The following is a 13,226-nucleotide window of genomic DNA, read 5'->3' as shown; positions in this document are numbered from 1 at the left end:
TAATACTGACTTTATTCCTACTGTCTCTTAAAATATGCAGCTAAAATTCAGGTGTAGTGTGTGACTGTAATGGAAAAAGTGTGCTCACAGAAACTGTGTATGTGTTTATACAGGTAGTGTACCGTTCAGGTTTCAGGTTTTTCTCCCTTACATATTGTGCTACAGCTTTTGGAGATAGAACATTAACTTTTGTTTGCTATTTCAGAGCTTAGTAATTACCTTGCTGCTTAACTGTCTTCCATGAAACTGCAGGAAATGTTAAGGAGTTGATTAATTTAGAAATGTTAATGAGCTTATAAGGCTTCCTTCTTGATTGTACTTTCAGTAGGAATGTCTCCATCAGTGAAGTTACAGAGGCCTTTCTGTGAAATTCTTTATGTACATTTGTTCAAAGATTATGTGTTCTGTTTAGTACAATGATGTAGTCTTTAAACAGGCGCTTTGTTTCCCTGTAATTACACATTATTCATGTTAAATACATTGTAACACAGAATTTAGCATTGCACAGGGTATCTTCATCTGGTTTTTAATTAACTAGATATATACCTTGCAGAACAGAAAAGCAGATAAGAGATGCTTGTGGAAATTCAGGAGATTTAAGACATCTAACTGCATCACCAAAACCTGAAAAATCACACCTTGGACTAGAAGATTGTCCAAATCCAAGTTCTGTGGATGAACTTTCTGAGCAGAGTCCTTGTCCTCTTGAACACCATATATGTAGAGTCAACTTTACTCAGGTAAAGAACAAGAACTTAATTACAGTCCATAAGTGCCCAGATTTTGAAATTCTGTAAAGAGGTTTTCAGTGCAAATATACTCACCGGTTCTAAACGCCTGGTACTTCAGCTGGTACATGAAACTTTCTGTTTCACAGGGGCATGTCCAAACAATCTTCCGGACGAACTTAATCTTTGCAAACTCTGTTTAGAACGTTTCAGTAATAAGTGATGCACATTAGCAAAATTGTGAAGAATTTTTAAGAAGTCTTGGTGGAAGAAGTTACCTAGGATTCTTGTATCTGTTCAGTGTGACCTCTTACTGTTATATTTGTTTACATTAAAATGAAGTTTAAATGTTACTGCTTGTATGGAGCATGTTCTTTGTTTAAAACAAACTTCATTCTTTTTTATGCTCTTTCTCGTTTATTAAAAAAAACCAAGAGCTTTACATGCATGTTATTATATGACATACACAAATTTTGCATATTTTTACATATATCTATATCATTTATATCATCATCATGTATGTTGTTATGGGTACACAATATGTCTTTCACATCCATTTCATTCCAGCGGCTGGTGTGTCCATGTTCTAGTATAAATGAGAGTTACCTTATTTTTGTCATGAGGGAAAGGTTCATTCGCAGTTCCCCGGGGTTTCTAGTGTTGTCTGAGATCAGTGAGCACAAAGTTAGATTGTAATGGCTGATCATAGAAACTTGTTTCCTGAGTGCAGTGGGTTGCTGTGTCAAGGCTGATTTCATATTAGGACTACCTGCAAGAAGGATGTTGCTCTTACAGGCCTGGCAGAGAGAGTATGAGAAAGGGCAGCTTGCAGTAGAGCTGGTTCAATTAATTCCTGGTTTTAGCAAAGGGACAAGATGTAGAAGTGAAGGGATAGATGAGCTGTAGATCTTCATGTTTTTATTTGGCACTCAGTGGTTTGTTAAGGGTTGTAGGAATCTGCTTTCTTAGTGCTACTGAACAATTTATTGTGTGAGTCATCTCTGACAGAATTGTGCTGTAGGAAGTATAAATTTTATTTTGACAAAATATCAGTACAGACAACAAGCTTCATATAAGTTTTATATTGCCCTAGTGTTTCTTGTCCTTGTTAGGCTAATGAAACTCTTCAGCCTAGAACAGCTAGAAGTGAAAACTGACAAATGAAATAATGATGATGTGATTTGATTTTTTGGATCTTCAGCATTTGACAGCTCTATTTCTTCCTGTTTCCTAGAGTAATTTCCCAGATTTATTAAGTTGTTTTATTTCAACTGTGTTGTTTCTAGAATGAAGCTTGTACTCAGGATGCTCAACGACATTGCATAAGCAGCACAGAAGAAACATCAGGTATAATGTGCTAATATTCAAAGTTAACAAAAGCCCACATTTGTTTATCTTGTGCTTACTAAAAGAAGAATAAAACCCTAAAATTTTCATTAAAAAAAATTAAAATTTTCATTTACATGATTAATCAATCTATTCCATTAACACAAATAATGATCCACAGCATAATGACATTCCTCTCCCTAGCCTCTTGTCTTTACATTTTGTTAATGGAAATGAGACTTGGGAACTATTTGAATAGCCCTTCATTAAGTTTAAGTATCAGTGGAAGGGAAACTTGCTCTCTTTGCCCTGTTGAGAGCTCCTGCTGCTTACCCTGTGGTAGGTATAGTATATAGTTTTTAGAGTCTTTTATGCACCTCTGACTCACCCAACAAAAACTGAACATGATAGAAGGCGAGAAACTGTAGTTTTCCACTGGCTTAGTGAGCTATAGTTGCTCATGAAGTTATCAAGTGAATGCTGTTGTCAGAGTTCTGTGAGTAGGAGGGCTGTACTGAGCAAGTGTGGAGCAGACAGAAAGAAAAAGAGGGGAAGTGTAAAACAATCACACTTCCTTCTTTAGCTGTACTGAGTCAACAGATTAATGCCTAACTGATCAAGTATGATGAAAGTTGTGAAGGTGATGTCTGCTGTTCCCTAGAACATATTGAAATGGTTGGTTTCAAACCACTACTTGTCTAACATATGGGATAGTCACAGTGACAAAAGCCCAGAATACTTACTTTACATGGAAACTGTAGTCCAAACCTGTAACTCATGAGCTTCTGCAAAAGATCAGTCTAATACTTCTTTTTAGATGTCTGTTGCTATGCTCTGTTATTGCAAGAATCTTGGGGTGAAGCATCTTAAACCCTATTTAATCCAAGCAAGCTGAGATTGGATTAACAGCTTTACCTCCTTGAGAGCTGTCTTAAATAATGGAGTACCATTGTTGTTTTCCATCTTTTGAAAACTTTACAAGTGCTTGTTCCTTAAATTCTAGCAGATGGCAGCTGGCAGTTATCTGTTAATGTCTGTTGACTAAATTATCTCTGTTTTTCATCTTATTAAATTCAAGACTGTGCTTCTCAGATCCTGTTCTGCCAGTCTGCAGTGAGGGGAAAAATCCTGTGCTTACCTTCAAAATAGCAGACATCTGCCATTTAAAGAAGTAACTCTTAATAACTGAGAGTTAAAATTGAAGACAGAGGGCCACTTAACCACTATGACATAAGTTTAATTAAACTGCAAATTGCTCTTTAATGCTAGAACATCCTTTTAAAATCTTCATCATTACCAGGCATTTTTAATATTCCTCATTCTAAATGGTAATCAGGATTCCTCTGCAGTGAATAAGCACCAGGAGATGATGATGTGTATCTCATCGGGGAGGTCAGGAAGCTTATTGTCTCAAGAACATGCCCAGTGCCTTTTTCCGTGGATAAATGAATGCCTAAAATTTCAGTACTCTGTGTAGGGAGGACATGAAGAGAACAGCATAATTTCATGTTTGATTAATAGGTTTTTTGTTATTTATTTCCCTGAAAAAACTATAGCAGTGAATGATGATCATAGATGTCCAGAGGAAGAGCAGACATTCATTTTAACATTGGTGGAAATCCCAGCTGGCTCAAAAGAGTTTGATGCATCTGCTGTGGTGGAACAAACTTCAGAACCAGTACTACCAGCCCCAATACTTATCAGCCCAATAAATGCGAGTCAAACAACTGTGACTGAAGTGGAGAGGTAAATGCTTTATTTTTTGTCAGAGTGAAACAGTTTTTGTATACCTTGATTGTTCTCTGACTGTGTAGTACTGATTAGAACTTCTTAAAAGAAGAAGTGCAAGAGGAAGTAATTTTGACGGATGGCTAGAGAATTAAGAAAGCGAAAAGGGCTCTAATTCAATTTGAGGAAGATTCTATACGTGTTTTAAATTTAGTGTTTTGGTTAGCTGGGATATGGTGTCATCTTAATTCTGATTTACGCTTTAGAGTAGGTCTTCCTTTTTAGTAGAAGTCATTTGTCCAGCTTGAGCTTTACTTTGCCTTGTGGATACTTACAATGCAGAGCAATTGAAATTAAAAAATCTAAGCATGTTTGCATTTTACAATACTTTAACAGTTTCGTAGAGTAGCTGTTTATTAATTGCTTGTCCAGATTTTTCATGTAGATGGTTTTCTGGAAAACATTATAAACAGTAGATGTAAATTCTTGCTGTCTTGAGTTTGCTGTTCAAAAGGCAGACAAGATGAAAACACAAACTAATTAATTACTCCGAAGAATAATAGCTGGTTTGTCTACTGTAATCCAAAAGGGTTTGAATTTCTTTTACAAAGAGTACCTCTGCACACAGTGTAATAAAATTTTTATGTCAACATTACAGTTGAACTAAATCTCTTAGTCCATTTGGGAGAAAAAAAAAGGAAAAAGACATTATGAAAAATGAAATTGTTGCAAAGTAGTAAAAAAACCGCAAACGCTAATACTGTAGTAATGAAACTACTCAGATCATAACTAGAGTGTGATGCAATTCCACATAATTGTGGAGAATCTTGCCCTGTGATATCAGATACTGATATCATTCCTTTATTGAAAGGGTAGGTCTTTGAGTGAATGTTGGCTACACAGTGTAGTAATTCTGACTCCCATGGAACTACTTATGATAAACAAGTCATGACAGGCTAAGTTAGAGTACATGTTCTGTCTTGCTGTCCCTGTGCTGCTTGACCATATTTTCCTAGTCTCTGCTGCTTCTCTGTATGTCTTACATATGTCTGTATGTCTTTTGAGATCATACAGCATGTGGGGGCTCAACTGTGCAGATAAGTAATACTGCATTATAGCATTTTTCTAGGGCAGTTAATAAGTTGCCATATTTTTGCATTGTATGAAAAGACCAAGTGGAGTTCAAATAGAACAGCTAAACTAAGTTCAATATGACTAGAAAAACTAACTCCAGATAGCACAACAAATTGTTTCTTGGTAGTAAATAGTACATTTGTAGTTAATATTGACATTAAGCAAGAGAGAGTATCACCAGAGATTCATGTGTAATTTCCACACAGAAACTTTATACAAGTTGGCTTCTTGTACTGTCACAATAATGACTTTATATATATAAACAGTATTGGATCCTTGACAACTGCAGCTGGTAAGGTTGCTGGACCTTTAAACAGCAGTATGGAAACCAAACAACTAGAGAGTGCAGTAGACCCTGTTCCAAAGCTGCAGACAGCTCAGAAACGGTTGGCTGCGGAACTTGAAGAGCATGATTTTCCTCCTTCCAAGAAAATTCCATCTACTGTTGCAGTGGAAAATAATCTGGAAACTACTTACAAGGTGAGATCATAATTTGATGAGTTTTCATCCATGGGGTAGATGCATAACACATAATAGAGCATTTTAATTATGTTTCTTTTTTAATGGCGTCACTTGCTTAAATATGTACTATATATGCCTATACAACTTAAAGGAAAATCAACACTATGGATTGCTTTTAGTTTTTAAATCTACAACCGGTTTTGGGTGCTTGTTTATTTATTGTTAAGGTTTTTTGAGAATCTGTAGGCTCTCAGGTGTTTTTTAATTAGACTTCCTAGTAGACAGACTGGTAATATGTCTTACTTGGTTCATTCTGCATCACCCTTATGACAATGGCATTGCAGGAGAGGAAACTGCAGGTATATTGGGAGGCTAGCAGGATGTCTACGTTCACTGAATGATGTTTTGAATCTGCATTGTGTCTGTTACATGAAGAAGCTCTTCAATATATTCCTATTGATTCTTAACATAGCAGGTACTAGTTTAAAAGAGCAAGCTGCCAGTGAAAACAAGCCACCATCTTTCCAGCATCCTTCTGTGCTTTTTTACAATATGACCAAGCTTATGGCATCAACTAATTGATTTTTATAAGTGGGCTAAGATTGTGTAGTGTACCTTGGTGTAGGAATGGGTGGTAATTCCCCAGATGATTCAGAGAGCTTTTCTAGGAAGTGATGGATAACAGTCTTCTTCTTTGATCTCTTATCTCAATATCCTTGTCTTGAGTAATTTGTCTTAAGAACACCTTGAAAAGCCTGTTTAGGAAATGAGTTAAGTGATGAATGATGCTGCAGTGTCTTCTGTATCAGTCCTGCTCTTAGAACTGTGCATGTGTGATATGAGTTTATCAACTTCATTGTCTCTTCTGTACTGAGAGTAATAAAAAACCCTCTTTTTTTTTCTTTTTTAAATACAGGATTATTCAATTAAATCCACAGAGGTGCCAGAGGTAACTTCTGGTATGTGCAGTATGTACACTTAAACTTGTAAACCGAAGTATAATGAATGTAAACACATCACAACTTAATAGTGGTTGTCATGCTAAATAATTCTGTCTGAGGCCATCTAATACAAAAGTAGAAACAAGTTTTCTTCGTACTACACTAATACCACCATTCCATGCTTTCTGCTGTAAACTAGGTGTGCTGAACTACATAAATGTTGATTATTTAATAATGGTTTTAAAAGCATTGCTGTAGCTAGTTTATTGGTGAAATTTGAGAGGTTTTTTTGACTAAACATGTTATCTTCTCTTAAGCAAATATTTCCACCTGTTAAAAAGCACAAATAATCAAAAGTATTAACTGGCATTTTAACCACACAATGCCAAAATAGTTTATTTTTATTTTGTTTTGAATTTTTACTGAAAAAGTATGGAACTGTTTAGGAGTCTAATCTGCCTCTGAATAAACAGAGAATAAGCAGAACTACTGATAATGCAATCTTCATTGATCTGAGCCAGTGAAGGGCTTGGTGAACTATAATTTTGGCTCTGAAAAAGACTTCTAAGGGAAGTTGTAGAAGGTTAAACAGCTAGGTAACTAAGTTCTGTGGTGTGTTATAAAGGATGGGGGGCAGGGGGGGAGTGTGCTGTAAAATTTGAAACCACAATTCTACCAGCTTTTTCCCATAACATCTCTATGATCTTACAGGCTTTAAAAGTAGACCACGAACTTTTAATTTGTAGTGGTGACTTATGAATATAAATGGACAAATAAAACTAAACAAAAATTCAGCCCTTCTGCTGTAATGGTTCAAACCATTTTAATATCACATTTTTTGGGCCCTTGTATTATGACTGAAGTCTTTGACTCTCAACTCCTTTTACAGGGAATCCTTTTCAAAAAATAGAGTCTTCAGCAAAGGGAAAAGTACTTACTTCTGTATTGGTGTCTGAGTCTATCTCACAACTGGCTGACAGAAGCCAGCTTGAGACTTTGGAGAGCTTAGGGAAAGCACCACTTGAGAATGCAGCATCTGAAAAGGAAGAGGAGGTTATGTCTAGGTTAACCTCTAACAGAAGAGCAGAAGTAAGTGGACAAGGAAAGCAGGAGAATGTGCATGATTCTGCACAGTTGGAACATACTAGAAGCCCAGCATCATCTTCAAAAACTCCATTATTCAGGTATCCAGTAATTGCAATAATGTTTTGTCAACTTGTTCTGTAAAAAAAGATCATGTTTCTATATTAACATCTTTTCAGTACCATTGTTTGTGACCTGCATGGCTAAGAGTTACAGTATCTATACTCTCCTGCAAATCAGAAACCATCAAACTGTCTGCTTTGAAATTTGTCATATTATACTCATTAAATGAGTAGATCAACTGAAGGGCACTATTGGCATACTGTGTGTCTGTTCAGACATGATAGATTCCTTTTGTCAGGCAGGCATCCATTAGCTATGATAGGAACTTAGGATAATTTGTTGTTTTCCATAGGTAAGTCTCATGTTGTGAGATATTTACCCATCCACTTGTTTTGGTATTTGTCCTGCCAGTAAGATTTGTTACTGGTACAGTAGTGAGCACACTGAATTTTTATGACTGACATAAATAATTACCCTAAAGGAGTTTCAATCTTGGCAGCTCAGAGGATATTCCTCTTACCTATATGCTGGCTTGATTTTTTAAATATACCTTTCTGTACTGTTTGTTTAAATGTTTTGAATTCATGTTCTCCGTTGCTCCTGTGTTTAATTATTTTGAATGTAATGCTCCACTGCCCTCTTCTAATCTGTCATTTACTTTTTCATTATGCTTGTGTGAGTACCAATATTGTCTATTTATATTTGGGACATCCACAGCAACTGGATAGTGATGCATTAATATGAGAATTCTTGCCTTAAAGTTTACTTTCTAATTTGTAAACTCTTAACAACATGGAAACTTAATGCTTTGTGTATCTCCCTCAGTGCTGTGACTTCCAGAAGCTCACTGGTCTGGGTTTGCTGCTGTAAATAGGCTAAAACCCTGCAGCAGGTAGTCTGCTGTAGCCCCATCCTTGGGGATTAGGTTGTCCATTGATTACATGAAGGATGCTCAGAATTTTCAGTTTGTTCTTCAGAAGTGTGCCTCCATCCTTCTTGGATCCACTCTCTGAAAGTCTGGTAGCTTGTTAGGGGCTGTGGATTAGCAGCAAATAATAGGTTCCTGTTCTCAGGCTTAAAAATTGTCAAGACTCTCTGTGACTGTTCAAAAAAACTTTTGTACCAGAATATTCAGTAATACCAAAGCCTGTCTCAGAATGACTTTTTGGGTTTTTTTTCCTTAGAATTTTCATATGTCCTGTAGGTATATGTTTGTTTCCTGTGTATAGAATTGGACTCCTGCAATGCTATTTATATCTTCCTTTTATGGAGCAGTCCTATGACATGCCGACTATATTTGTTTTGAACAGGGGTGGACGAAAACCGTTGGGATTTTTATCTTTAATTTGCAAAAAAAGTAATTCTGACTCTGCAGAAGACACCAAAGAGAATAGAGGGAAGATCCAGAAGCCACGAATTGTGACTCCAAAACGAAGTCTAAAGAAACCCACTCCCTCCACTGAGGATGAGAGGGAATCTTGTTCCTTTCCCTCTACTTCTTCATCTGTGGAACATGAGCATGTAGCTGCTGATGCTGCAGTTACGGTATGAGTTTACTTTTGAACAACTATGCATTTCTGAGATGTGAGGAACAGAGAATTAGTTTCAGGAGTGAGTAGATGGGTGTGTATCATTCATGTTTTGAGTCCAGTATCTGTTCCAGTTGACAAATTCTGACTTGTGCATGTTTAGGAAACTTGTAAGGGAACTAAGTTGATTTTTCTGTGCATGGATATCTATTTATTTCTCATTTTCAGTGAACTCTGATTTTTTTTTTTCCTTTGGTCAAAACTTCCTACATAAACAAAATACCCTTACAAATAGCTCACATGCATATATGTGTAAATATATTTACACATGCACACTGATGAAGACTGTTAAGAGCAACTTCTTCTTGTTTTATCAGGTTCCAAGTAACAACTCATCTGAGAAGCCACCTCTCTGTACTAAAGATCAAGAGAAGGAAGGAGAGCCAACCAAAATCTCTGAGTACTTTTTCAGTGACATCTTTATGGAAGTGGATGATTCAGAATAGCAAATGGGTTTTATAAAAACTAGGATCACAGAATATACTGCAACAAGAAAAGAGTATTTTAAAAGTTGCAATTTGTTCTGATATTCGTTATGCCACACTTTATGTCAACCAGTAATAACAGTACAGATAAAATACCAGGAAAGTGATCTCTTTAACATTCAGGGGAAACTGAACGTTCTCCAAAAGTGATGTAACAGATTCAAAGGAGAAGATGGAAAGGAAAAGCTGAAAAGCCTCATCTCCTGCTCCTCCTTTAACAAACTGGGTGCAATTACTAAAGCCCTGAAACATGCTATTGGAACTGGGACGCAGGGTTGGACAAAGAAACCATGAACCAAACATACCTTTAACAAGCTCCAGTACCTATGTAAACTCCCTATAAACCATTGTCACCGAGCCCAGCACAAGAACAACCCAAATCTGTGCCCCTCTACTGTAAAAGCTACATGTTAGGGACAATACTGGATCTGTCTCCAGATAAGAAAATAAGCCTAGGGACCAGAAGGGTATTAAAACCTCAAAACAACCTAGGGACCAGAGACAGGTAAAGGCCTCCACCCAGAGAGACATTGTGAATTCAAGCAACATGGCTACTGGCTGTTTTATCTCAATACAGAGTAAGTAAAACCAAAATGCAATCAGTACAGGCTTTTTTCACTTTTTTGAGCCACATGTTGGGCACAAAAAACAAAAGTATTTGTCCTGGTTTAGGGCACATTTGGAAGGAAGCTTTCAAAGGGGTCCCTCTAGAAAGCAAATTCAAGTGGGCCTCCCCTAACTGGTTTGTAAAGATTTCCTTGGAGAAAAGTGGAAAAAAATGTTTATTTAACGAAGTATTCACAAGCATAAAAAGTGAACAATACTAAACAATAAAACCTCTTGTTGTTCTGAAGAGATGGCACATTCAGAAAGTCCTTTTCTTGGGGTGTAGCTCAGCTCACTTGGTCTGTTACCAGTTCCTCCTGTGCTGGAAAATGCTGCGTCCTGGGCTCCAGTGGGTCACAAGTGTGAGGTGCTTGTGTTTTTCTGGGTTTGCAGTCCAAAGCAAGGCTGATCAGTTCCCGAAGAAAGAAAGGCCAGTCCAGGGAACTTCTCTGCTTCAGCTGGCTAAAAACTAAAAGCAAAGGAGAGCTCTCTCCTGCCCTCTGTCTGTTCTTCAGAGAACACAGTCTGTGAGAGAGAATGCAAAGGAGCAAGTGCAGCTTCTGATCACAAACTCTGCGCTTCTTCTCTCCCTCTGGTGCAGAACTTAATGTCCAGCATAAACAGAGCAGACAACTGGGGATACGAGCATCATGTTGTTAATTAATGCTGTGAAGATGAAATGTATTCTTTCTGAAGCCACCCAGGAACTTTCAAAATGCTGGCATAGTCTAAACCACTGCAATGATGTCATAGGACCAGACTATTTGCTGACTGCCAGCTTATGGTTTCCCTTGTTTAGACACTGATAGTGAGTGCATGACTATCCTACAGAAAAGTGCAATGAAATAATGTTTAATCTTGGAAAAAGTATCCTTTTCCATTTTAATGCTAAAGCTTCTTGGTACTGACTATTCAAGTTCTTTACTTCTTTTTGTGAAGTATGTTACGTTAGAAGGAGGAATTAACTTTTTGGGTATAATGTAATATCTGAAGATCAGAATACAAATATTGGAAGTGGTGTAGTGAATACATACCTATATACATCAAGCACTGCAGGTGTTTTTATTTAAATTTCCAAATTACATATTTTTGTAAGAGTTTTTTAACCACATAATTTAAAAGATCGTAACCTGAAAAGCCCATAGGATTGGTTCCTTAAAAATTTGTTGAAAATTTAAAAACACAGTTTACTAGAAGATGATAGATAACACAAGGTTAATGTTTGCAACTTTTTTTATCACTTGGAGGAGGAGATTGCTGTTTCCTAGTATAAATGCTAATTTTCTTCTAAATTGGAAAACAAAGCTAGAGATACAATTTATTTTCCTTATTTTCACGTGTCGTTGTTTGTATATTTACTGACTTCCTCATTTTCCCTTGTGCACAGTAGCACAAAGAGATTGGATTTAAACCATGATTATAAAATGTCACTTTTGAGGATTTGCTGCTTTGAAGCACTTGAATTAAAAGGGTTTTCTTATGTGCATGTCTGCTTGTACTGTAACTTGCCATAAAATTCTGGTTTAGCTTTAGATTTTAGTTTTAAGTTTTTATTTACCTCATCAAGAAATATATCTGGGTGAGGTAATTAGGTTTATGCACTCTCAAAGTTAGGTGGTTGCTGAAAGAGTCAATATTTAGTCTGAAACTCCTGCTTGCAGGAGCTTGAGTAGTCTTAAAATTTTTCCCATTACTTAATACTTGCAGGTACTTTCGTAAAGCAGTTTATTATGAAGCTGAAACTGATGTTTAAATAGTATTGTTAATGCTCTCAAGAGACCTATCATCAGGTTTGGACTGGGTAATCCTTTACTGGCAGGAAAATTATATAAATATGTAGTTAATTTTGAAATAGTTGATGAAGTTTGACAAACATTTTGATGGCAGGTAAAGAATATAAATATGTAGTTAATTTTGAAATAGTTGATGAAGTTTGACAAAACATTTGAGAATGTTTTTATTTTCAGAAGTTATTGGCAAGGCTTCTGAAGGAACCTTTAAACTTTTGTCAGAGAAGAGACATACAGAAAAAAAGCTACTGTTACTGCAGATTGGTATATTAGCTCTGCCAGTGAAATGTCACTAGCAGCAGTATTCCTTGAGGCGATGGAAAAGGGACTAGTGGTCCCAGTGTAGAGTAACTTACTTGAAAGCATCTGATCAACCCACCTCACTCCCCCAAAAAAACCGTCAAAAATACCAACAACAGTTTCTGTTCAAATGGTATCTTGTGCTTTGCCTAATCCGTTTAACTTGAAATGTTTATCTAAATATTGTTTTACTGTAAACATTATGAAAGAGATTAATGTATACATGTAACTCTATGTATTGTATGTCTTGTAGATATTAAGCATGCAAGTGTTTACTTCCTGATATGTCTGGCATGTTTATATCAATTGCACTCATAGAGCCTAAAAATAGATTCTTGGGGAGTGGCTATGAAATAATTGCTGTGAGTACCTTCTGAGTGGGTTCTGAGGGGATAATCATTCTACATTTAGTTGCATACATTTTAGCTTGCATTCATGTTACAAAGGGGAAAAAAAATCAACTATTTCATTACTAATATTTATGGTGCCTTATCTGCATTGTTAATTGGGGCTATGCTTTGTATTTCCTTGCAGCAAATACCATGCACTTTGTTAGAGGAATTTTTTTAAGAACAAATTTAATTTGAATAGAAATAAGAGAATTTTGTGTTTTGTTTTGTGTGTGGAAGTTTTATAATGATGAAGGATGTAAGAAAATATCGTTGAAATCTCAATACGTATGAGTAGCATTTTACAAAGAAGTGGCATAAAACTGCTTTGCTTAGAGTTGTCTGATGCCCTGTATGATCACATATAAGATTTCTGTGTCAAAGGAAGTAGTCCTATTCTGTATGTAAATTATGTGAATAAATTATTTTCTTTTACATGTGTTTCTGTTTCTTTAAGTATCAGTTGCAGTTTTAAAATACTTGGAAGTCCACAAAGCTAATAAGTGTGAACTAAAGGAAAAGCTGAAGTTTGGGCTGCACAACTGGGGTGCACACAGACCTGCTGGTAACAGGCTGATCATGGTTTAGCAGGGGTGTTGTCA

The 13,226-nt window shown here is 36.4% G+C and overlaps 1 protein-coding gene across 2 annotated transcripts in view; it reads left to right on the top strand.

Moving 5' to 3' along the window:
* Positions 1-13,051, top strand: part of BDP1 (B double prime 1, subunit of RNA polymerase III transcription initiation factor IIIB) — a 51,367-nt gene extending 38,316 nt beyond the window's left edge. The window contains exons 35-42 of one of the 2 annotated variants that reach the window (XM_041398143.1): positions 554-740; positions 2,015-2,075; positions 3,611-3,800; positions 5,183-5,396; positions 6,295-6,337; positions 7,209-7,503; positions 8,776-9,010; positions 9,372-13,051. In XM_041398143.1, the coding sequence (XP_041254077.1) occupies positions 554-740; positions 2,015-2,075; positions 3,611-3,800; positions 5,183-5,396; positions 6,295-6,337; positions 7,209-7,503; positions 8,776-9,010; positions 9,372-9,500 (1,354 nt within the window). In that variant the 3' untranslated portion in view covers positions 9,501-13,051. Of the gene's footprint in view, positions 1-553; positions 741-2,014; positions 2,076-3,610; positions 3,801-5,122; positions 5,397-6,294; positions 6,338-7,208; positions 7,504-8,775; positions 9,011-9,371 lie in introns of both variants that reach the window. The other variant, XM_041398142.1, reaches the window with a different exon arrangement.
* The last annotated feature ends 175 nt before the right edge of the window (positions 13,052-13,226 follow it).

This window comes from Onychostruthus taczanowskii, unplaced genomic scaffold, assembly GCF_017590055.1.
Source record: "Onychostruthus taczanowskii isolate IOZ18803 unplaced genomic scaffold, ASM1759005v1 scaffold141, whole genome shotgun sequence".
Taxonomy (NCBI): Eukaryota; Metazoa; Chordata; class Aves; order Passeriformes; family Passeridae; genus Onychostruthus; species Onychostruthus taczanowskii.
Note: the sequence above shows the minus strand (reverse complement) of the source record. Positions and strands in the feature narration are given on the sequence as shown.